This window comes from Zeugodacus cucurbitae, chromosome 6, assembly GCF_028554725.1.
Source record: "Zeugodacus cucurbitae isolate PBARC_wt_2022May chromosome 6, idZeuCucr1.2, whole genome shotgun sequence".
Lineage (NCBI taxonomy): Eukaryota > Metazoa > Arthropoda > Insecta > Diptera > Tephritidae > Zeugodacus > Zeugodacus cucurbitae.
In genome coordinates this window covers 1,091,588-1,114,631 of record NC_071671.1, presented here as the reverse complement: position 1 = coordinate 1,114,631, position 23,044 = coordinate 1,091,588, and the positions used below count along the sequence as shown (strand labels likewise).

The 23,044-nt window shown below is 40.0% G+C and overlaps 7 protein-coding genes across 14 annotated transcripts in view; 5 read left to right on the top strand and 2 right to left on the bottom strand.

The window, feature by feature from the left end:
• Positions 1-2,223, bottom strand: part of LOC105213350 (pneumococcal serine-rich repeat protein) — a 289,615-nt gene extending 287,392 nt beyond the window's left edge. For 2 of the 4 annotated variants that reach the window (XM_054233139.1, XM_054233142.1), the window contains exons 1-2: positions 2,028-2,201; positions 1,778-1,974 (exon numbers count right to left, since the gene is read on the bottom strand). The gene's annotated coding sequence lies outside the window, so the exon portion shown is untranslated. Of the gene's footprint in view, positions 1-1,777; positions 1,975-2,027 lie in introns of all 4 variants that reach the window. The other 2 variants (XM_054233140.1, XM_054233143.1) reach the window with 2 other exon arrangements.
• Positions 101-7,117, top strand: LOC105213357 (protein deadpan). 5 transcript variants are annotated; one of them, XM_011186098.3, is made up of 3 exons: positions 101-1,462; positions 2,151-2,246; positions 4,735-7,117. In XM_011186098.3, exons 1-3 carry the CDS (start codon positions 1,325-1,327, stop codon positions 6,193-6,195), a joined length of 1,695 nt encoding a protein of 564 aa, XP_011184400.2. In that variant the 5' UTR covers positions 101-1,324; the 3' UTR covers positions 6,196-7,117. The 5 variants fall into 5 exon arrangements, with proteins under 5 accessions (XP_011184400.2, XP_054089121.1, XP_054089122.1 ...); XM_054233146.1 differs by lacking the exons at positions 101-1,462; positions 2,151-2,246 and adding an exon at positions 2,535-2,630; XM_054233147.1 differs by lacking the exons at positions 101-1,462; positions 2,151-2,246 and adding an exon at positions 2,647-2,806.
• Positions 7,118-7,526: 409 nt separating this feature from the next.
• LOC105213358 (uncharacterized) lies at positions 7,527-8,222 on the bottom strand. The gene is made up of 2 exons (XM_011186099.3): positions 8,034-8,222; positions 7,527-7,970 (listed from the first exon to the last, which is right to left on the bottom strand). The coding sequence occupies exons 1-2, from the start codon at positions 8,043-8,045 to the stop codon at positions 7,563-7,565; spliced, it is 420 nt and encodes a 139-aa protein (XP_011184401.2). The 5' UTR covers positions 8,046-8,222; the 3' UTR covers positions 7,527-7,562.
• A 4,858-nt stretch (positions 8,223-13,080) lies between these two features.
• On the top strand, positions 13,081-15,017 carry At3g18150 (uncharacterized). Its single transcript, XM_011186100.3, has 5 exons — positions 13,081-13,373; positions 13,434-13,785; positions 13,845-13,933; positions 14,013-14,433; positions 14,501-15,017. Exons 1-5 carry the CDS (start codon positions 13,153-13,155, stop codon positions 14,666-14,668), a joined length of 1,251 nt encoding a protein of 416 aa, XP_011184402.2. The 5' UTR covers positions 13,081-13,152; the 3' UTR covers positions 14,669-15,017.
• A 335-nt stretch (positions 15,018-15,352) lies between these two features.
• On the top strand, positions 15,353-17,009 carry LOC105213485 (uncharacterized). The gene is made up of 5 exons (XM_011186361.3): positions 15,353-15,664; positions 15,743-16,067; positions 16,150-16,232; positions 16,325-16,687; positions 16,785-17,009. The coding sequence occupies exons 1-4, from the start codon at positions 15,447-15,449 to the stop codon at positions 16,554-16,556; spliced, it is 858 nt and encodes a 285-aa protein (XP_011184663.3). The 5' UTR covers positions 15,353-15,446; the 3' UTR covers positions 16,557-16,687; positions 16,785-17,009.
• Positions 17,010-18,115: 1,106 nt separating this feature from the next.
• LOC105213362 (uncharacterized) lies at positions 18,116-19,828 on the top strand. Its single transcript, XM_011186103.3, has 5 exons — positions 18,116-18,393; positions 18,451-18,790; positions 18,864-18,940; positions 19,009-19,426; positions 19,500-19,828. The coding sequence occupies exons 1-5, from the start codon at positions 18,185-18,187 to the stop codon at positions 19,722-19,724; spliced, it is 1,269 nt and encodes a 422-aa protein (XP_011184405.2). The 5' UTR covers positions 18,116-18,184; the 3' UTR covers positions 19,725-19,828.
• A 1,401-nt stretch (positions 19,829-21,229) lies between these two features.
• Positions 21,230-22,964, top strand: LOC105213361 (uncharacterized). Its single transcript, XM_011186102.3, has 5 exons — positions 21,230-21,489; positions 21,556-21,889; positions 21,968-22,044; positions 22,099-22,522; positions 22,596-22,964. The coding sequence occupies exons 1-5, from the start codon at positions 21,263-21,265 to the stop codon at positions 22,839-22,841; spliced, it is 1,308 nt and encodes a 435-aa protein (XP_011184404.2). The 5' UTR covers positions 21,230-21,262; the 3' UTR covers positions 22,842-22,964.
• Positions 22,965-23,044: the final 80 nt, after the last annotated feature.

Sequence of the window (23,044 nt, the reverse complement as noted above, 5' to 3'; positions counted from 1 at the left end):
CACTCCAGTTGAGTTGAGTGATTTCGCTTTCGTTGTGCTGTATCAATTTCTGCGCTCATATCCGTCATTTAAATAAATGGAAATGCTAATATATTGTATGTGTGTGTGTGTAACCCGTTGATTTGGTCATAAAATTGATGACAATAGGGGTAATATACGTGGCAAGCAGCAGGCACACACACACACACAAGCACCCACATCCATTGCGATTACCGGAAAGTGACCATGCAGAGGAATTTCGCCCTCTTCGCGCTGGAATGTCGCCTCCGTCGCTGCCGCAACGCCGATACATTTCATCAAAATTCACACACACTCGACTTCAGTGCGCCGCCACAGTTACAGTAAGCGCAGTTTCGCAGACGCGGCTATCACATACTCAAGCATTTCGGTGAGCGCCTCCCAGCGCAGAAGATACATACTTCCGAACACATCCAAAAGCGGTGGCAGCAAGACAGAAGGAAAAGTAGATAGAAGACAGCAACGCCTGCTTACCTGTACGCCTTGACTAAGAGTCTTGTTGGCTGCGCGAACGAGTCTCACGACGACGCACACCAACACCATCGCGCCGGCAAACAGCACATCATAACTCACGGGCGTGCTGGCAGAGCACTCAGACGCAGACTCAGGTAAAATAAACGTGCGAAGGCAGCCGGTTTTGAGCTGAGCGTGAGAAAATACGTAAAGGAGCCGTCGTTTGTTCGTGTGCAAGTCGTGTGTGCTTGGCTTGCTGACTTCGTGCGCATGCTCGTCAAACGGCGCTGTGACGATCCTCGTCGTTCTATTGGCAGCAACGCTTCGTAAGCACCGTTCGGCCAAAACGTAAGGATCGTTCTGAGTGTGCGCTATCCTGATGATCAGTATCCTGCTGGAGTTGAACGCGCGTGGTCGTGTGTTGTGCGCGCTGCTTAAGAACTGCCAAAGTATGCAAGCGACTATTTCGAACTAAGCGATTTGTTTACGAATTTACGAAAGTTCGTTAAGTGTTTGCGAATAAGAAATCACCAAAAATAAAATAATGAAATGTTGAGGCACAACTGATGGATTGTTGAAATATATTGAAGATATATTGTGAAATTTTGTGCAATAAAAAGCAAAATATAAAATAACACTGCGCTTAAGTCGCTTGTGTGTAGACCAAAGTTTTCTGTTAAGTGTTGTGTTTTTGAAAATATTTAATTTAACCCATTTTATGCTAAATGTGTGCGCATGCGTTAGAAAATATCAAACTTTTTTGTTGCTGTTGAAAGTGTTTTTTCGTTAACGAAACCGTTACATTCTCTGGATAAACAACAAACAACAACTTGCAAATATTGAAACTACAAAAATGGATTACAAAAACGATTTTAATTCGGACGACGATTTCGACTGCTCCAACGGTTACAGCGACAGCTATAACGGTGCAAGCGGCAATGGACAGGGTCAATCCAATCCGCATGGGCTTTCGAAAGCTGAGTTGAGAAAGGTACATAAAATTGAAAAATAAGAAATGTTGTATGATATTAGTGAACAATTTCTTAACGGAAGAAGAGCTTCAACAACTCAAAACTGTACAAAAAGTGGGATAAAAGTGTGAGACTGAGTTCGACAACCCAATTGCAATTGGAACAAAATTTGTGTTTTGGAAGCAATTTTGAAAATTTTTCAAAAAAAAATTCAAAACATTCACCTTTACATGCGATTCAGTAACAAATAACTCGAAAATTATACTTTCGTGGCCTTGCTCCAATGGGATTTAATATCAAATGTTCTTCACTTTCTTCTTTTTTTCATTACTAACCTCACGAAATGTTAATTGCGAATTCTCGACGCTAAGCAATTTTGAAATTATTGAGAATTTCTTGATGGTCAGGTTAAAGTCTCCGGAAGATAATGTTCAAACATCCAGAGTTCTTAAGTGAAAGCTTGTAGATTCTATTCGTGAAACCGAGCACCAACAAGAGGAGAATATGTCATCATATTTGATTCATGAGAAACCTGAAAGTGTAAATATTTTATCATGTACAACTTTTTGATTTTTTTGAGGCTACTTCGATGGTCCAAGATAATGCTCCATACATCGCAACTTTCCATGTTTATATTATATCCACCATATAATCTTCCCGTCTCAATGAATAGACATGCTGCTCACTTTTTATTCCTTATTTTTGCAGACAAACAAACCAATTATGGAGAAGAGACGGCGTGCGCGCATAAATCACTGCCTGAACGAACTGAAATCACTAATATTGGAAGCGATGAAGAAAGACGTAAGTTTTTGAAAGTATTTTTATTCTTAAATCAAGATCTGATAGCGCCTTATAGAATTAGTATAGCTACACCTTCAGTTGGGGGAAGTCCCTGTTTTCATTTCTCTTACTGATTAGCGTAAACACAAATCCAAACTACTTTTAAGACAAAATCGAAACGATAGCGTTCTACAAAGATCAGTAGAGATCAGCAAAAATCAATAATTAGTTTATAAATTGCTGAGTTCAATAGAGCAAGTAAACTTACTGATAAGCTTCGCTGATTTATGCCGATTTATGTAAGAGTGTGTGCACTAGACAAGTATGAATTGTATTTAAAAGTATCAAACAAAGAATACTTAATTCGTGGCTAGGAGAATGTCATTAAACTGCCGAAATCAATTAGTGAGTGGCGTCAAATTTCAATAGAATCAATTACCAAACACAACAAAAAACAAAACCATGCAAGATCAAGTGGTTCGCACGCTAATGTGCTCGCTGCTTGCTGTTGGAGTGTCCTGCGGTGCGCCACGCCAGTACGCCTTTGATGCGGCCAGTGTGTGTTGTTGGCAAGTGAACAAGTACGAGTTTATTCCCTTGTTATTATAAACAATTAAATTGAGTGTAAAATTCCTTTAAAGACACCGTAACGCAGAAAGCGTGTAGTTGGGGACGGTAGAATGGCTCAGCAAAAAAAAAAAAAAACGCATGTCCTTTGTGTGTACGTTGAACAAGCCGACGGCAGCGCTGGCGGCGTTGATAAAAGCAAACGATTGCCGATCATCATAAAATCACTTGTTTCGGGCTAAAGGGCAATATGAGAAAATTGCGAGGCCATTGAGTGGGAACCTGTTTCGGGTCATTGTGACGACGAAAGACACAAAAAATAAAACAAAAAGTGAGAATCCAAGAAGCGCTCGTTGTTTATAAGACACGAAAAAATAGTGAGAGACAAAACGAAAAATAAAAAAAATTATCCTGCTGTGTGCTAAGTGTGAGAAAAAACGCCAACAACACAAGAACCAACATTGGCCAACATACCGATTATGATGATGAAAATGATAATTATTGTGTGATCATCATTATTATGAAACGCCGTCGCATTTGGTTGAGAGCGAACTTGAATTTGGTGGCTGATCGTGCAGAAGATCGCCACTCGCTTTCCGACGTCTCAGACGAAGGAGTAGCAAAAAGTAAACAATATGAACAACAACAATGATGTGAACGATAAAGCAACAACAACAACAAAATCGAAGGTAAACGTGTTGCGTGGGAAACTTGGTCAGCAAACACACACAGACACACATACAAAAGCACTTATGGAGCGGCTTGTGAATCAGCAAAAATCAGCAGTCAAACGAAAAACAACAAAAAAGCAAAGACGATGAGGACTTTGCTGATGTTGAATTTCGCAAACTTGCACTGATTGCCTGTGTTCGTTTGCAGCTCGCCGGCACAATAAAAGCAACGAGAATGAGAATGAGAAAAGACAACAAACCACAGAACAATTGCACTTTGCCATCTTGTAGCATTTGGCTCGAACGAGATCGCAAAGACACCCGGGTGAGATTGTGTGCTTACAACTTCTTCTGGGCGCGTATATACTACACGTGTATGTGGCGAGGTGTTTAGCTGATCTGCCACCGACAACAAGTAGCTTCACACATCGCCTGACAGCGCACCCGTTCGCAGTTGCCTCAGCTCAGCTTGCACTCCCAGCCTCCCAACAACACGGTATTTTGCCTTGTCTTGCCCTTCTTTTACGGTCTGTCACGATCGTGTGCCGATCATCAGCGATCATTGTTTCTTCTGGCAGCCAAAAGCAACAACAAAAAGTATACTGATATTTTTAAGGGATTCTGTTAACTCGCACCTAAATCTATAGTCGCCACTTCAGCAGTTTTGTGGTCAGTTCTCGCAGTCGTTTATGCACATACATGTGTGTGTGTTAGGTTGTGAGCCGAAGCTCTTCTTCACTATCGCCTTCTGATTCTGTTCGTACTGTGATTTTGTTTTTTGTTGTGCTTGAGGCTTATGCTGGGATTTTCCATACAAATTGCAATCAATTAGAAGCTTTGTGGAACAAAAGAAACAAATCCTACAACAACAACTTTACATGTCAAATAGCGCAAGATCAAAAGAATTTTCTGCAATTCGCGGAAATATGTGAAATACTTGAAAGCAAAGCAAATTGCAATGAAGCGATATGAAAGCCGGAAAGCTTAAAGAAAGCAGAAGACTTCGAATCGATATTTCTTAGTTATTACGTAGACTTTTCTCAAGACCGGACTTTGTACAATATGAACCCACGCGACAGCAAATCTTGCTGGAATATTTTGTGTCGAAAGAAGTCCAATTTTCCAAGAGAAATGCTTTACTCTTCAATCATTTCCGTAGCATTAATTTCCTCTTAATTTTGATAACATGGCGCTATTATACTTCCACTATTATTTTATCTCAGAATTCCAAAGAAGTAAATACTTATTAAATATTATTTTTCTTTCTTCAGCCCGCACGTCACACCAAACTGGAGAAGGCCGACATTCTGGAGATGACCGTTAAGCATCTGCAATCAGTTCAGCGGCAACAGCTCAACATGGCCATTCAAACTGATCCCACGGTAGTGCACAAATTCAAGACCGGCTTCATTGAATGCGCCGAGGAGGTCAATCGCTATATTAACCAATTGGACGGCGTTGATGTCATGGTGAGGCAGCGTCTTTCCAACCATCTCAACAACTGCGCCAGCAACTTGGAACAAATTGGCTCGATGAGCAACTTCAATAATGGTTATCGCGGCCAACTAGGCATGGGCATGTCTGCGTCGAGCAGTCTCTTCGGTGCCGCATTGTCCGCTAATCCACTGGCAATGGCTACTGCCGACGCGCCTGCACCGCTATTTCCGCCGATGCCACAGCCACAAGACTTGAACAACAATAACAACAATGGCAACAATGGCAGCTTCGGCAGCAACCTCAGCGCCGCAGCAGCAACGGCCATGCCACCAGTGCAAATGGGTGGCGTTCAATTGATACCGTCGCGTTTGCCATCCGGCGAATTCGCGCTCATTATGCCGACGTCCGCGCATGCGAATATTATGAGCAACAACAACAATGCAGCACCATTTGCCAACTTCCCGCAAGGCAGAAACGCCAGCACAGCAACATCCCCAATTACTGCAGCAGTCTCGGCAGCGCCTGCGGCTATGCCGCCAACAAGCGTGCCCATCAACGACTTTGCGGCGAATTACAAGCGTTTGAGCGCTTTCAGCAGACCGCCAGTCGCGCCTACGCAGCTACAAGTGAATGTGGCAGCCGCCGTTAGTGGCGCCCAACTGAATGGTAATGCCGGCTTCTTGGCCACAAACGTGCTGCAGACACAGCAACAGCAACAACGCGCTGCACCGTCGCATCAACTGCATCATCAGAGCTCCACTGCCACCAACAGCCCACCGCTCAGCCCCATCTCATCGGTGTCCAGCCAGGGCGAAGACTCACTGATGCACACCAGCTCCGACTTCACCGGCTCACGACCAGCCACTCCACCACTCGACGTGACCGGCGACCATACGCAGGAGCACAGCTTCTCCGGCGTATTCTCGACACCAACCAGCGCCGAGTCATCGCTGCTGACCTGCTCCACCGCATCGCTCTCATCAGTGCCCAGCAGCACTGCCAAATTGTCGTTGCATTTGCAACAGCAACAGGTGTCCTCCACCAGCGGCAGTGCCGCCAACAGTTGTAACACCAGCAGTGACAGTGGCGTCGAATTCGCTGCGAACGTTTCATTGAAACGCTCACTGGACGACGAAGCGGACTCGAGCGATGCGTGCGAGACCCCAGCAAGCAAACGCATCGCTTTGGAATCGCATAAACACAGCGCGGTGTCCACGGACGTCGCTCTGGTCAAGCAAAAGTACAAATTGCAGGAGCTGAAAGAGGACGGCGATAACATGTGGCGACCCTGGTGATGCGCTGAACTGGTCGACTTTGACAGGCGCAAAGTGCGATTTCGAGACGGCAAAGCTGCGGTGCTGTGTGCTTCATGCGACAAAGCGTTCAGCTATTCTTGCGGAATAGCTGGCCAACTTAACGGCTTATTGATGAAAGCGAAGTTTTTTAACGAGATTTTTCAGTGCAACAACAACTATTTTGTTTCTGTTCACAATGTCAATGTTAAGTTTTAAGGTTTTTCTTTGTCTCTTTCATATTTGATATTTGTTTTTGTATGTTTTGTACATTTATTAGTGTTTTGTATATGACTTTTGAGATGGAACACTGCAAACTCGCATTTAGTCGTTAAGCAGACGCTTCATTTTGGTTATTCCATTAGTAAGATGCCTATGTAATCCTACTCCTATGTACATATATATATATATAATGCCATCGCTTACATAACCACTTTAACATTTGCATATTTCGTTTTGTCTTTGTTTTTGTGTTTGTTTCAATAATGAAGCGTTTATGTAGTTATGCTCGTCTAAGTTTGTTCAATTTTGTCATATGTTTATGTATATATATATATATTTAATATTTAATGGATATTTTCGATTTGATGTTTTCATTGACTAGTAATACCAAACAAGTGAAATATCTACAGTTTTATTTAGCGTTTCTGTTCGTTTGTTTTATGTTTAGTCTGAAGATCGGGAATAAGATCAAGAGTTGAAAAAAACATATTGAGTGTGTGTATTCTTGTAACATTGAGTATTGAATTCCGTTAGAGAGACATGCAAATTGTATTTGTAAAAAAAAAAAAATTAGAAAACATTTTTGTACAGAAAATATGATATAAAGCATATAAAAATGTTTGTTTGACGATGTTTACACGCATATTTATATAATTCTTAGCACTGTACGAATGATGATGTAAACCAAAAGCGGAAATAAATTTACTGAAAATTAAAAAATAATAATAATTGCTTTTTATTTATGGAAAATATGAGAGGATAATATTCTGCCTCGCTTCAGTGCCATCTAATTGAAATATTTTTTATTGAACGCACAATTATTTCAACTCTCATACTAAGTACATACCATTCATAATGCTTGGGCAATAACTTTAGAATCTATATAAAAAAATACTTATGTATATATCCAAGAGATTTCACTGTTTGCGCTTGCAAGTGACGCTCCCTTTAGATGTCACAATCAAAAACCTGATTTCATTAACCACCTCACACACCATTTGATGACATTTGACGGACGCAATGACACCACTCGCTTGGTTGAAAGTCAGCTGTTCTGTGATCATTGCGCAACCCATTAGCTGACTGCTGCTGACGCTGACCGCCTCTTGATCTTTTGATAGCTTACATCCGCCACCTTCAACAACTGCCTACGTGGACTCATCAACGTTCGCGTATCCAAAGAGCTTCTTCAGCAAAGTGTAGACAATCATTTGACGCTTAACCTCGTCCTTATAATTTATATACTCCGACATGCGATGCTCCCTGTAAAGCGTGTCCAGCAAATCGTAGAAACGCAGCTCCATCGCATCCAACTGCGCCGCCAACTCAGCGGTGTGTGTGCCGGAGAAGAGCGCCTGCATATAAACATTGGACAACTTCAACAAAGATTCGTCCAATTCGTGTAAAATTAGCTCGTTGACAGCGTGTGGGAACTCAGTGACAATGCTAGGGTCTCTCGTGCTTGACAGTGCTTCGTGGTCAAGTAGCGATCGCGCGGTCGTACTTTGCAGTGAGAGGAGTAGCATAAATGCAAATAGTTGTATAACTGTATTGTTCTAAATGTTAAAGAAATTACGTTTAAAGTACAAAAATCTCGAAAATCCAACCAAAATACATACAAAGTGGAACATAGTAAGTTATTATTTCGCTTTGTATATTCGAGTGTGATGTGGACTTGATCGCCTGAAAAACGCCTGTGGGTCTGCCTGCCTGTCTTCGTACACTGCGTTTGCGTTGAATTCACTGAAAGCTTTCGCGCTCGACTTTGTTGTTGTCCAACAGCGTGGATATATCGCAATTTCCCGGCGTGGATTGCCTTTTTATAGCAACGATAAACGGAGTTGAGCTAATTCCGTACACACTTATCAATAATTGAAACAGCTGTATGTATGTATGTATATTTGTACGTTTGTGAGTAATACGAATTATGGCGGCACAAACACACGCGCGTCTTATCAAAATGCGTGCAATTTTTTTATAAGCGTATCGCGCAGTCAAGCAAATATCACTTTTGTATGTAATCGTATGCGCAAGTATGTATGTTCCCACAAAGTGCGAATAATTTTGATTGAAGGCCGTTTCCGCACAGCATACACAAGCATACGTTCGACTACGTACAGCGTGTGACAGATTATTAAGAACACTTTAGTAACTGGCTGTAGATTGTGGCACTGTACTTTATTAGATTGGGCGAATTAGATTTACCTCGTTAAAGACCGCAAAATGTGCATCATTTACAGGTCAGAAAGGTGTTTTCAATATCTATACTCTAGCAAATATTGCGCAATAGTTTTGTTCACATAACGGTTGTTTGTAAGTTCTAAAACTAAATGTGTTAGACATAGTGTTATACTATATATATCAAAATGATCAGGATAACGAGACGAGTTGAAATCCGCATGACTGTCTGTCCTTCCGTGCAAGCGATAACTTAGGTAAAAATGAAGTAACCACTGCCACGCCTACGGAATAATATGATAACCTAAAACTCAAAATTTGGTACAGGGGATCATATATTTGGAGGATTATTTTTTGGGGAAAGTGTAACCACACAAAGGTTATGTTGAAAACTACTGATAGTGTTTTAATACAGTAAGGTAATTTTATGATAAAGATGGTACAAACAAGAAAAAACGTTAACTTCGGCTGTACCGAAGCTAATATACCCTTCACAGGTGCATTTCTTTTAGTAACTATGTGTTTAAGCAAATCTAAAGACGTAAGAAAAAGTAAGGAAAAATAAAAGAAAACATTTAACTAATGCTTTTTAGCCGGGTTGTTTGCTAGAAACATTAAGGTTATATAGTTAACCGATCTGAACAATTTCTTCGGAGATTATATTATTACCTTAAGCAGTAATTCATGTCAAATTTCGTGAAGATACCACGTCAAATGCGAAAATTTTCCATACAAGCCATTGATTCCGATCGTTCAGTTTGTATGGCAGCTATATGCTATAGTGCACCGATCTGAACAATTTTTTCGGAGATTGAATTATTTCTATGAGCAATAACTCACACCAAATTTCGTGAGGATATGTAGTAAAATGCGGAAGTTTTCCATACAAGCCCTTGATTCCGATCGTTCAGTTTGTATGGCAGCTATATGATATAGTGGTCTGATATCGGCAGTTCCGACAAATGAGCAGCTCCTTGAAGAGAAAATAACATCTGCAAAATTTCAAAACGATACCTTAAAAACTGAAGGACTAGTTCGTATATATGCAGACAGACAGACAGACGGTCATGGCTAAATCGACTCAGTTCAACATACTGATCATTTATATATATACTTTATAGGGTCCCCGACGCTTCCTTCTGGGTGTTACAAACTTCGTGACAAACTTAATATACCCTGTTCAGGGTATAAAAAGGGTCAAAACCCATCTGTCACAAACTACTCGTCCAATTTCAACGAAATTCGGTTCAATACATTTATTGGACATTCTAATGGTATAGTTTGATAATGAACGAATTCGGTTCACAATCACGCCTACTTTTTTTATAACACAATTCTGAAGTCCTTCTGATTCGTTCACCGTACAATATATATGTAAATTAAGCACCAGTGGGGATAACGGTACATAAACTTTACATAAATACTGTCTTTCTAGTGCAACATCGCACGTCTGAAAATCGCCAAAATCGGACTTTAACCCTTAAAGACCCTAAACAGCGAACGTGAGGACCTCAGTACTTGTGGCTCATTTTTTCACGAGAATATCGATAAATCTCTCAGATATTCTATAAACAAATAAACAAGATGTGTTTCATATAAGCACTCTGTGCCAGAAATGGACAAAAACAGGTCAATACTTTCTTTAGACCTCGTATACCACATACATATGTATATGGATTTTGAAACTTCCGTTGGACTTTATACCGTACATATCGGTTAATATGTGAGATGTGATGTATGTGATTGGCGTTGCAACCGTTTAGCCGGTTATAGCCGAATCGACGATAGTGCGCCACCTGTCTCTCTCCTTTGCAGTTCGGCGCCAGTTGGAGATCCCAAGTGTAACCAGGTCGCTCTCCACCTGGTCCCTCCAACGGAGTGGAGGCCTTCCCCTTCCTCGGCTTCCTCCGGCGGGTACTGCATCGAACACTTTCAGGGCTGGAGTGTTTTCGTCCATTCGGACAACATGACCTAGCCAGCGTAGCCGCTGTCTTTTTATTCGCTGAACTATGTCAATGTCGTCGTATAACTCGTACAGCTCATCGTTCCATCGTCTGCGGTATTCGCCGTTGCCAATGTTCTGAGGACCATAAATCTTGCGCAAAATTTTCCTCTCGAAAACTCCTAGTGTCGTCTCATCTGATGTTGACATCGTCCAAGCTTCTGCACCGTAAAGCAGGACGGGAATGATAAGCGACTTGTAGAGCTTGATTTTGGTTCGTCGAGAGAGGACTTTACTGTTCAATTGCCTACTCAGTCCAAAGTAGCACCTGTTGGCAAGAGTTATTCTGCGCTGGATTTCGAGGCTGACATTGTTCGTGTTGTTGATGCTGGTTCCCAGGTATACGAAATTATCTACGACCTCGAAGTTATGACTGTCAACAGTGACGTGGGAAATCTTGTGAGATATCTTAGCAAAAAAATCTAAGTGAACGCAAAAGCTTCAATACAATCTTTTATAATTACGCAGTCAAAAACTAAATTTGAAACCCTTCGTGGGCTAACAGACAGACAACGTCACTGTATTTCAATGGGAAATCCTTGTAAATGCAAACAAATTGACTTCCGCCTTCAATTGTCGGTGGAGTAAGCGTGTGGCAGTCACTCGATTTGCGTGCTGCCACGACAGCAGCACTTCCGTTGCGAAGCAGCAGCGGGGCAAATGCTTGAATTACTTGCACAAAGACACACACGCATACACCTGCAGTGCCGAACTGATAGCGGAACAAACATACTCCTTTTCCGCTATGCACATGAAGCGTGTAAGCACTCACATACGGCTGCACTGATCCTCAATCGAACGTACACACACACACACACTCATATGTACAAAGCCATTCGCTCTCCACCTGAGCCACTAAATTCACACGTTCGCCTCGACAGAGCCAGTATTGGGGAAAAAATCAAAAGTGAATAAAAATCTATTAAAATTCATTTCCTTTCAGAGCGTTTATCCTTTTTCGTATCCTTTCGCATGCATTAATAATCGTTAATTCACACGCACACCTCTCTGCGTGGCATATGTGTGCCCGGCGTTGCAGCGCTCGCTGCATGCATGTGTGTGTGCGTGTGTTGGTGGCTTTTGTGTGCGTAGGCGTGGTTTCTCATTTCACTTGTTCATTTGCGCTGCTGCGTAAGAATTCCCACACACACTTGAGAGTGTTGACATGCTGATGAGAATTCGTTGCCGCTTTGTTGTTGTTGCTACTTTGCTTTTATTGTTGTGTATTTTTTCTGATTTTAAATTTCGTTGTTGTTGTCGATAACAGTGTAAATATCTGGCTACAACAATTACAATGCATAAATCGCAATACACATACACACTATATGTAGGTAGCATACATTAGGGTGCGTGATTATTTTGGCAACAAAAAATAAAGCGCCTAAAAAGCTATAAATCCGTGAGTGAGGCAAGATAACTGATCCTCATTTTGTTATTAATATACAAATATTTATATCCCACCTAAGTTTGTATATGTTTAATTTTGTCTAAACCACCCTAATGTGCATATGTGTGTTTCTATACACTTGCTGCGCACCAACTCAGCAAACAGCAAACTTTGCGCAGGTTCATGCTCATTGCTACTCTGCTTGAGCTGCTGATCCTGCAACTCCGATTACTATTTTGGGCCTTTCTCAATTCTTTTCATAAAGACATACACATACACATCTAAATGTATATATATGTATGTTTATGCATGCCTTTAACAAGTCGGTGTTTGTAGGTGTTGTTATTGTTGTTGTTGTCTGTTATGCATACACAATGCATGGGAATGTTGTGTGGGATATTCTTACATATGTTCTCACGATTTGTTCACACGGTTGATTGTTTCATAATTGGCCCAATACTACTTTCAAACCGATATTTCTTGGTTCTGGGTTAATTTAAATAAATCTTAACAGGCACATACATACATACTCATGCACCTGTGTATACATATGTATGTATAGAGCTGATGATGTAAATATATTGCGATTACATTAATTATTTTTAGAGGCTCAAGATATTTTTGATTCCGTCCATGTTCTGCAAGAAATTTATTCATTCATATTCGAAGACCTTATGCAAAAGACTTTCACCGTAGGAGGTGAGCAACAAATTGCGCTAGATATTCTCGAGAGAACCTTCTTCATTGCAAACTTAAACTGCTGGCTATGATGGCATCTCCCCTAGTTTCAGGGGTCCACTGAGGAGGCGCTGAGCGAAAGTACCGAAAATCACTGGCGACATCTTGTCAGCATTTCGGAAAAGACACGCAGCCACAAATATGCCTTCAATAACGCTTTCTGTAGAAATGCGCCAACTTCTCAATATCCACGGCGCAGATGTTTTCGAAGCGGGCGCCAGCGATAACTGAGCGCTATAGCAGCCAACAAAACACATTTCTCCATGCACCACCCCTTGAATGCGGTCCACCAGCGGCCAAACCAACTGCAAATCAATAGCTAAACTGAAAACGTCGTGTGGCCATAAAAAGCTAAGTGTACAGCTCACAGAAGTCAGTTGCATTCGCGACAACCGTAGCGCTGCAATTAACAACGCCAAGCGCAACAAACTGCATGAAACGACACTTAGACGAGATGGCATTCGTTGGTGTCACACTGCTGCTCCTGTGCATCGCAACGCATGCGCACGCCGAATGTACGCTGCAAATCCAGGAGAACTTGCCGGTGACAATGAGGTCGGACGGGACCCATCGTGTCATGTACGCGCAGGAAGAGGGCGCGATTAAGCTCAACGAAACGGACGAGGTGGAGGTGCACTGCCTGACCGAGATTTAGTGAGTGAACGCACAATTGCATTTATGCGCTTCGTAAAGCTGACTTCGTTTTTTTTTCAGCATACAAACGAAACTGAATGGGGGTCCGCAGAATACTAATGTCGATGGCAGTAAACAATTTAAGTGTTACAAAGGATATCGGCTGTATTATAGAAATACGAATTCCAGCATCTACAAGGACACCAACGTGAATACGGTGTATGTACGCTGCAAGGATCCGTGGGCGCTGACACTGTACGAGAGTGGCACGAAATTGCCGAAATGCAAGCAGTATATGAATTATGCGATGGGACTGGCCGTGCCGAATGTGAAGGATATCATATCGGCGGGTATGTGCTATGATCTCGACACACTCGCGCTCAAATATGTTAACTACGTGGCCTACCGACCCAAATATAGCGAAGTCATCAATGTGAGTGAAATTCCTTTGGATTTATCGAATATCCTCAAGTTTTACCTTTGCTATTACAGCTGAACAGTTCGGCCTTGAGCCAAAATCAACTGATTGTAGATTTCAAAACGAAACTCGGCAATCTCAATACTTACTTTTCTTTTATGAGGTAGGTTTGCAAGCGCATTCGGCTTGGCTGCTTCCTTGATCCAGCGAAAAACTAACCATGCCTATTATTTATTCTGCAGTCAGGCGGAGTTTAACCAGCAATTGGCTGTTGTCAAGCGTGCAGTGCCGATATTGGAGACCTACGACTTCGACTATGTCAGCCTGTTGCAGGATACGCCGCTTCAGAACGAATTTGCCGAATTCGCGCACATCTTCAACACAATGTGGTGGCGCAACCTGCGCCTCGGCAATTGGCGTTTCTACTTGGACGCCTTGGCAGCTCGTTCCAAGCTCATCTCATACCGTGTGTATATCGGCACTTCTGGTAAGTTGAGAATACCGGACACATCCAGCAACAACATAACCGCTGAGGGAGATCATTGTTCAGTTGAGGTCGGCAGTTTAGTTGTACAGCCGCCGGTCTATATTTGGTCATATTTGAAGTCACTGAATGACGACGTGAACGAAGAGTTTGTTGTCATCGCCTACAATTCGCCTTATGTAAGCACCAGTTATCATATCCATTGCACGGAAGTGCCATTTCCATTTAAAATTCCACATTTTTTAGTTCTACTTGAAGAGCTCAGCAATATTCTGTCACGATATTTGCGACAAGATTGACTGGCTGAGGAAGAGCAAATTCGGCCATACCCGTTTGATGCCGACCTTCGGTATTGCATTTTGCTGTCGCCCCGAAGAAGTGGCGCAATCCTTCAAGCAATTTCCATTGGATTAGTGACGTGTGACAATTTAGAAAGCTAGAAGCGCCGTTGAAAAACTCCAACCATACGATGAATCATAGAAAGCAACGGTTATCATTTATGAATAAAGAATTCAAAAAAATTCGCTTTATCAAAAACATTTTTTCTACTTCTTACGAATTCTAACAAAACGGCGCTCTTAAAGCATGACCACACAGCAAGGCGATAAAATATATGTGTGTATATATGAGTAATTTTGATTATAACCCATGCAGAAACCTTCTATAGCATGCGCACGCGAAGCTTTTCTTAACGCAAGTATGCGTATTTATGTAACATATTCAGATAACCAAATTATTAAAAAACACATGTATATCAAAGGGTGGCGCAGCAGTAATATATTTTTTTTTTTAAGAAAGAGTAAAGAAGTCTTGCTTTATACAGATTCCTTTTATGCAAATTGTTTGCTTTTTCGAAAAAGTCCTGGGAGCCCGGTTAACATTTCGATCTATTAGATCGAAGACGTGAACGAGTCAATGGATGTTGCATTTAACCAGGTCTACCAAACATCTTAACCAAAGTCAACATGTCAGGAAATAGTGCTTGAACCATATGTGGAATAGACGAAGATAAAAAATATAATAAAATTGTTCTTATGCTTTTGTCGCAGAATAATGCGCAGTTCAAAATGTACACCCTGTATGCAAAAGTACATAGCACATACAAAAGTACTGAGTCTCTTTGCATATAAAAGGCGCTTCAACATTCGATGCCTGCACAGTTCTTTTAGAAACTAGTGCGTGTGAAGTAAAAATGTTTAATCTTCGACATTTGGTATTTCTTGTGGCAATTTGCTCTATTTTTAACTATGTGTCAACGTGTAAACTCTCTGTTAACGGGATGTCGCCATTGTTCACGCAAAATTTCGGAACCAGAACTTTAGCTTTCAAAGCGCGTCAAGGTGTTTTGTATTTTGAAGACTCAGTCAAAACGTATTGTGGTGATAAAGGAGTCAGCATAAAAGCGTATGAGTAAGTTAGGGCAAGGAAGCAATTTCAATGCATCAGTTTTAGCATTTCTTTAATTTATAACCGTTTATATCATTTTAGCACTGATGCTGAAGAAAACTTTTTATCTGAAGAGGAAAATATAGTTCAGTTCGAGTGCAGTAATGATAATATTTATATAAATAAAAATAAAAATATTTATGTAGATGTAGAAGTCTCATGCTCGGATAAAATGGTAGAATTAAAACTGTACGAAAGTGGAAGAGTTCTACAAAAATGTGATGGATTCACCAATTATGCAATCGGTACCATAGAGGATGATGGCAGCAATGTGATCAAAGCTGGCATCTGTTACGATCTGGACGCATTAACACTGAAGTTCGCCGTGTACGTCGTCTCTTCTAAAAATGCCTTCACATTCGAAAAGGTATGCATTTTTTTCTAAACGAGCCCAGCTATCTTTTAACAAACATGTACATGTATGTATATATACATATATATATATATAGGCACGTAACTCCAGAGTGCTGCCCGTAAGTCTCGATTTCGACCTGAAAACCAACGGCTTTGACAAATACTTTGATCTGGTAAAGTAAGTTTTCTTCCTTCTTATTATTTTCATATTAAAATACAAACAACAAAATACATAAATAACTACCATAACATTTTGTACTACACCTGTAGTAAGAACTCTTTGAATGGCGATTTGGCAAATCAATTTCAAGTCGAAAGCTTAATACAGCATGCAGTACACTTAATGCAATATGGTGGCGACAATTGCGTGGGGGGAATTGGCACCATTTCATCGAAGCGCTTGACCAACGAACGAAATCTGCCAAAAAATCATACACAGTTAGTACGGGCACCTATGGCAACATCACCATGCCTTCGCCTACGAATAATTGCACTTCGCTAAAACCCGAATTACTAACGGTAAAAACTAAAGAAACGGAGGTATTGGTACCGGCATATGTGTGGGCCTACGTCAAGTCGCTAGATGCCGATGATGCGGAAGAATTCGTTGTTATCGGACATAATTCACCTTATGTAAGTGTATAATCATTCTCAATTTATATATATATTTTCTATATGTATACACACATACACACTCAAATACCGTGTAAATTTTCATACGATTATATAGACTATAGACCCTAACCACAATGCATTCTGCGCTGCTGATATGTGCGACACAATTGAGTGGTTGAAGAAAAGCGAATTTGGCTATTTGCGACGTCTACCAGGACTCGGCTACACTTTCTGCTGTCACCCAGAGGGGGTGGCCAATATTATCGATTATTTTCCCTTATCTCCAGCCACACAGTGGGGGGATACAACCGATGATGAAACTAAACTAAAGAGTGCAGATCAAGTGGATGATTATTATACAACCGAGAGCTCTGTATATAATTATTGGAGAAATTATAATTTTGATGAATAAATTGATTACTTAAAATTATAAATATATATATATAAATAAAACGTAAAGAATGCACTCAAATATATACTCAGTTAACTAAAATAAATAAATAGCATTTCATTCGAATACTCGGCAAGTTTATTTACAAAGCTTCATTTGAACTTGTACGACATAAGCAAACCTGTAGTTGCGTTGATAGAAATTGAAATTGAACATGAAAATCGGTATGATAGCAGAGTATAAGTATCCCATTTCTATAAATATGATCGAATTGCGAAATTACACAAACTGACATTTATTTAATTTTCATTTTATTATGTTTGAATGACTAGTTTGCGCCAATGACTCTTCATACACATCCTGACACCTCAATTATAAATTCATGAGTACGATCTACGATCAACGATATACTACAGAAAGCTTGGCCAGTTAAAGTGTCTGCACTTATTAAAGCTATATGCTTGTAGCGCAACCGCTCTTCACTTGATTCTTAACCGTGAAGAAAATGTTCATAGGTCAAATGAGCTACATAGCTCTGACGCATCCACACTTAATTGACAGAGGTGTTTGTAACCAAGCGCTCTCTTAAGACATGAACCATTGCTAATAAACATGCGGTGCAGTAGCCAAAATGTAGACGAAACTAAAAGTACACCGAAAGAGATTCATGAAATTCGACTTCCTCGTCGTCAATATCAATTGTATTCAATAATTTGCTGTCGTTTTTATTCATGCCTTGGCAGTTATGTATGTATGTATGTCTTCCATTCTACATATATGACTGCAACGAAATCTTTGAGAACACGAAACATGAAATATATTTTGCTTGCTAAAAAGAAAATGTAATCGGTGGCAGTGCCCTTCAACGATAATCCTATGACATCGCAATGCCGCATTAATATAGAAAAATGCCGTCTCAGCAATATCACATGCATATATACTATATATTTCTATATACAAACATGCTTACGTAAATAAATAAGTGCTAATGTTTACATTTGTAATATTAAGAGTTACATTGATATAGTGGAGGCGCGCTTGGTATAAAATGCACAGGCCCAGTCTAGGCCCTTGTCAGTTTCATTGCATTTCAGTGGCGAGTTGTAACGGTAAAATTATAAAAAATGTTTGAACTGAAACTTAAATTTTTCGCGTTGATTATAACAGCATTTAGTGTGGCAAAAGCTTGCCATTTAAATGTGGACCATCCGATCCCGTTATTTTCGAAAAATTTCGGTTCGAAAAATTTGACATTCAGAGCTAAGCCAAGTGGAGTAGAACTCAGTGAGAACGAAAGTATCGAGGTTTATTGCATGAGCGGGATTATGTATAAGTAGGTGGTTTGAAAAGATAATAATTCATAATGATATGTTTATGATTTATAAAAAAGGCGTTACAATGGCTACATTGGCAACAATGGTGCGGTCATACAGAAAAAGGCTTTGCTGCAATGTGAAAATGGCTATATCTACGTCAACAGGGGACAATATGGAAATATGAATGGTGACGAATTAACTGTTTATTGCTCGTCGTCATTTAGTTCAAACCTTTATGAGAGTAAAAGTACATTGGCGAACTGTGATAATTTCATGAGCTATGCAATTGGCGAACATATACCGTTAGTTGGTACTGCTATTAAGGCGGGGATATGTTATGATCTGGAGCGCTTTGAACTGAAATATGCCAACTATATAGCTTATCAACGAAATGATTTCTGGATTTCAAGCGAGGTGAGTACTCTCGATGAATTTAATTGAAAAAAAAAGTAATTGCGCATACTTTCCTTTTTTATATTTCCCAAAGCCAAATCTTTCGCACGAGCTCGGTGTTGATCTTGGAATTCAAATTGGTAATCTTAAGAATTATTTCGATTTTATGAGGTATGTACATAAACACTTTCACCACTAATTTTTAAAGCGACATTTTTTTCGTTTTTATACACTCGCAGCCAATTAGGTTTCAATGTGTCAAGGGATATGATGCGCAGTGATTCAAATCAATTTTTTAATGCATTCGAATTCGACTACGATAGCATTCTGCAAGATGACTATTTTCACAATCAACTCGGTGATTTCGCCTATATCTTCAATACGATGTGGTGGCGTCAACTACGTCAAAATAATTGGCGTTACTTCCTCGGAGCACTCAAGGAGCGCACATATTCTGAGAAGTATATAATTTTTGTAGGAACTCATGGTAATGCCACAATGCCACAAAAGGAGAACACAGATGGCAAGCCGGAAGAGCTGACGGTGCGATCACCTAACTTGGCTGTAACGGCTCCTAAATATATATGGGCCTATGTGAAGCCGGTTATACCGAATAATGAAGAGGAATTTGTTGTAATCGCTACCAATTCGCCCTATGTAATTCAACGATATCATAATATATATAGTTATACAAATCGTTCTAACGTTTTTTACGCATTCTCGCTTGCAGATAGAAACACCAGATCACAAGGAGTTCTGTAAACAGGATATTTGTGACGACATTGCCTGGTTGAAGAAGAGTAGATTTGGCCAGCTTCGCCGTATCCCAACATTCGGTTACACATTCTGTTGTCCGGTGGAGGAAGTAGCGAAGATCATCGAACATTTTCCTGTCTCTACCGAGGGCTTGGAGGCAATAACCGCCGCTGTCCCCTTGCTCCCATCACCAGCTTGATCAACTACAATTATTATGAATTTTAAATCAGTTTTCTTCTATTAACTATTTGTATTCGTTGCGGTTAAAGAAATATACTCTTCAATACTAAATACAAACTGAAACTTGATTTTTGCCTAGACATGAAAGATATAATCTTATTATATCTATATAAATATTAATCTTATTTTTTGTGGTCCACTCCGAGAGCTGATCCCTTCGAGAGATCGCCGAAATTTACTTAATGTATTTTAGTTACGAACTAAAATATTGAACAGTTAAAACTAACCCTGTAATCATATTCCTTCAAATAATCGATTGACGTTTAAGGAATGTATTTAAACATATACATTTGCGCATTACTCATAATGAGATGAGAACTTGAGAGACAGAGAGAGAGGTATTAAGTCAAAGAAATCATAATAAATAGAATATAATGTTCGACTTGGCTCAAGAAAGCAAGCGCCGCAGAAATTACACATACATGGACTCGTACATATCGTGAATTATGCAAACTGGTTTGTAACTCATCAGCTGAACACTTGCGCATTAATAAGAAAAGTTCTCTTTCATATGAGCGTGTGATTATTATCGGAAAAAAAAACCGGGGGAAAACTACCGTGAGTATCATATACTTGATGTGTTAAAAAAATAACGGGAATTTCCGGGTTTTTGAAAAAAATATTTATTCAATGTAGTCGCCATACGATATTAGGCATTTAGGCCAAAGCTTCTTCCATTTGTCGAAACACTTCTCAAACGAGATTTTTGGTATAGCCTTTGGTTCTCTGGGCAATTTCTCGAATGCTTGTAAAACGACGGCTCTTTAAGATTCTTTTTATCTTTGGAAATAGTAAAAGGTCTCACAGGAAGCTATGTCTGGCGAATATGGAGGTTGGGACATCGTTACAGTATTGCTTTTGGTTAAGAATTCACGAACAAGCCACGAAGTGTGAGCTTTTAACAAATGGAAATCGCCAAGCTCTTAAAAAACACCTCTAACTTTAACGACTGCCTCAGCTAAAGTAAGCAATGAATTCAGCTGAAAATTCCCGTTATTTTTTAACACACCTTCCATGTGTTGGTTTTCCAAATTTCTATAGAGTTTGGGAAAACGTTATCCGCTTTCATCGCGGATAGGGACGGTATTTATGGATCTACCTTAATTCAGAGGGCAGTCATCTTACCATGTAATTCCTGCTCGCGCATTTCCGAAGCATGCAGTTCGTTATTCAACTTAAGCTTACTGTGAGTCAGTCTCTAAAGCAGTTCGTTACTACACGATCATTGTTCGTGATTTTCGATTTAACGATTGTAATCGCCTGGTTTGTGGAGGTATACTTTAGTACTAGTTTCGCAACTGTTTTTCGCAGCTGAACTCTGTGAAGAATGTGGACTACTATGCATGCATGGAATTCTCGCAAACTAAGCAGCAATCGTGAGCACCAACACATACACATTCATACACATCTTCCTTCGTTTATATGAACGAGTAAGCATATTTCATTTTGAATATTTCATTTCAGTTATAGATTATCAGCGAAGTGGTGAGGCTAACAATGTCGCGAGTCAATTTTATACTATATTTATACGCGTTCGTGGCCGGATGCACGGTAGTATCTGCTTGTAAACTGAGTATTCAAAGTCCGGCACCATTATTTGCGCAAAATCTTGGTTCAAAAAAAATTATTTTCAAGTCACAAGACTCTGCGATAGAACTGTATATCGGAGAATCGATTACAGCGTACTGCAGTTCCGGATTAATTTATAAGAAATCTGATGATCGGTAAGTTAGTATACGTGGAGAGGGTTTTGCTATCGGCAATTTAATGTAAATATCTATGATCAACAGATATGGCTACAGTTCTAACACTAACCAGGTTTTGTCTTCAAACACCGCCGAGATCAATTGTGACTCGAATAACAAAATTGGCATAAAGGGGATAATAAACGATTTTACTACACAAATAACTGTTCAATGTAAATCGAAAACGAACTATGATATTTATGAAAGTGAAAGGATTCTTCCGAACTGCGAGAATTACGTGACTTACGCAATCGGTGCGCCGATCGAATTGGTGGGAAGTGATATCAAAGTCGGCATCTGCTATGATCTCGACAATTTTAAATTGAAATTTGTCAGTTATATAGCACAATCGAATAGCGAAACATTTGTCCTCGACGAGGTGGGTGATAAATGTGTTTTGTCTATTGTCCATTTTAATATTTGTCTTAACATCAAATTACATTTTTAATTTCAACAGAAGAGAAACCCGAATGAACTATCCGTAGATTTAAGTCGAAAGATTCGCAGCCTGAAAACATACTTTCCATTTATGAGGTACTCACACACTTCATATTTGTAGCTTTTAATAACCATTTAAAATATTTGCAGTCAGAACACTTTTAATGCCGCTCGCGACCAGTTGCGCAAAACACAAACTCTCTTCGATGCCTTCGAGTTCGATTTCACCAGCTTATTGCAGGACGAATCGCTGATGAGTCCACTTGAGAGTCACGCCTACATTTTCAACACCATGTGGTGGCGCCAACTGCGTCAACATAACTGGCGCTACTTCCTCGATGCGCTGAAGGAACGCACACAGTCCGTTAAATATCTCGTGCATTTGGGCACCTACGGCAATATGACGGCGCCTACGGGAAATTGCGATTTGTTCAAAGACGAAATTGTCGCCGTCCACAAAGATAACTTAGCAATCACGGCGCCCGCGTACATTTGGGCCTATTTGAAAGCACCGCCTGCTGCTGATGGCGTGAAAAAAGAAGACATTGTAGTCATTGCTTACAATTCGCCTTATGTACGCGAATCAAGCAGTCTATTGAATTATCATTGAATAAATTTTTTTTATATATTTTTTTCCATTTTTATAGGCGTCCAATCCCACGCATGAGGAATTCTGTGATTTTGATGTGTGCGACGAAGTTGAGTGGCTGAAAAATAGCACCTTCGGAAATTTGCGACGCTTAGCAACACTGGGCTATATGTTCTGTTGCCGCCCTGAAGATGTGGCTCTTATCATTGATTACTTTCCAATAAAGCAAGATAAGCATGAAATTACGAAATCTGGAGAAGTAGAACTAACACATGCAAATGTTAGCCAACCAGCGCCAAATTAAATATACAAATTTATTAATAACAGAAAGTACTAGTTAACAAGTAGTACATATAAACATATAATATGTAATGTTATTCAGATTTTTTTTATATAATAAACGATCTATATTTGATTTTCAACTTTACATTTGATATCGTATTTCATTTCGCTGTGAACATATTTTAAAATGTCAGTCGCGAATAGAACATCCTTGATGTAAGTTCA

Coding starts and splice junctions, on each gene's coding strand:
- LOC105213357 (XM_011186098.3), top strand. CDS start 1,325: ATGGATTACAAAAACGATTTTAATTCGGACGACGATTTCGACTGCTCC. Junction 1,463..2,150: donor CGAAAGCTGAGTTGAGAAAG/GTACATAAAATT, acceptor TTATTTTTGCAG/ACAAACAAACCAATTATGGA. Junction 2,247..4,734: donor TGGAAGCGATGAAGAAAGAC/GTAAGTTTTTGA, acceptor TTCTTTCTTCAG/CCCGCACGTCACACCAAACT.
- At3g18150 (XM_011186100.3), top strand. CDS start 13,153: ATGAAACGACACTTAGACGAGATGGCATTCGTTGGTGTCACACTGCTG. Junction 13,786..13,844: donor AATATAGCGAAGTCATCAAT/GTGAGTGAAATT, acceptor TTGCTATTACAG/CTGAACAGTTCGGCCTTGAG. Junction 14,434..14,500: donor TCGCCTACAATTCGCCTTAT/GTAAGCACCAGT, acceptor CACATTTTTTAG/TTCTACTTGAAGAGCTCAGC.
- LOC105213485 (XM_011186361.3), top strand. CDS start 15,447: ATGTTTAATCTTCGACATTTGGTATTTCTTGTGGCAATTTGCTCTATT. Junction 15,665..15,742: donor GTCAGCATAAAAGCGTATGA/GTAAGTTAGGGC, acceptor ATATCATTTTAG/CACTGATGCTGAAGAAAACT. Junction 16,068..16,149: donor ATGCCTTCACATTCGAAAAG/GTATGCATTTTT, acceptor ATATATATATAG/GCACGTAACTCCAGAGTGCT.
- LOC105213362 (XM_011186103.3), top strand. CDS start 18,185: ATGTTTGAACTGAAACTTAAATTTTTCGCGTTGATTATAACAGCATTT. Junction 18,791..18,863: donor ATTTCTGGATTTCAAGCGAG/GTGAGTACTCTC, acceptor TATTTCCCAAAG/CCAAATCTTTCGCACGAGCT. Junction 19,427..19,499: donor TCGCTACCAATTCGCCCTAT/GTAATTCAACGA, acceptor TCTCGCTTGCAG/ATAGAAACACCAGATCACAA.
- LOC105213361 (XM_011186102.3), top strand. CDS start 21,263: ATGTCGCGAGTCAATTTTATACTATATTTATACGCGTTCGTGGCCGGA. Junction 21,490..21,555: donor TATAAGAAATCTGATGATCG/GTAAGTTAGTAT, acceptor TATGATCAACAG/ATATGGCTACAGTTCTAACA. Junction 22,045..22,098: donor ACATACTTTCCATTTATGAG/GTACTCACACAC, acceptor AAATATTTGCAG/TCAGAACACTTTTAATGCCG.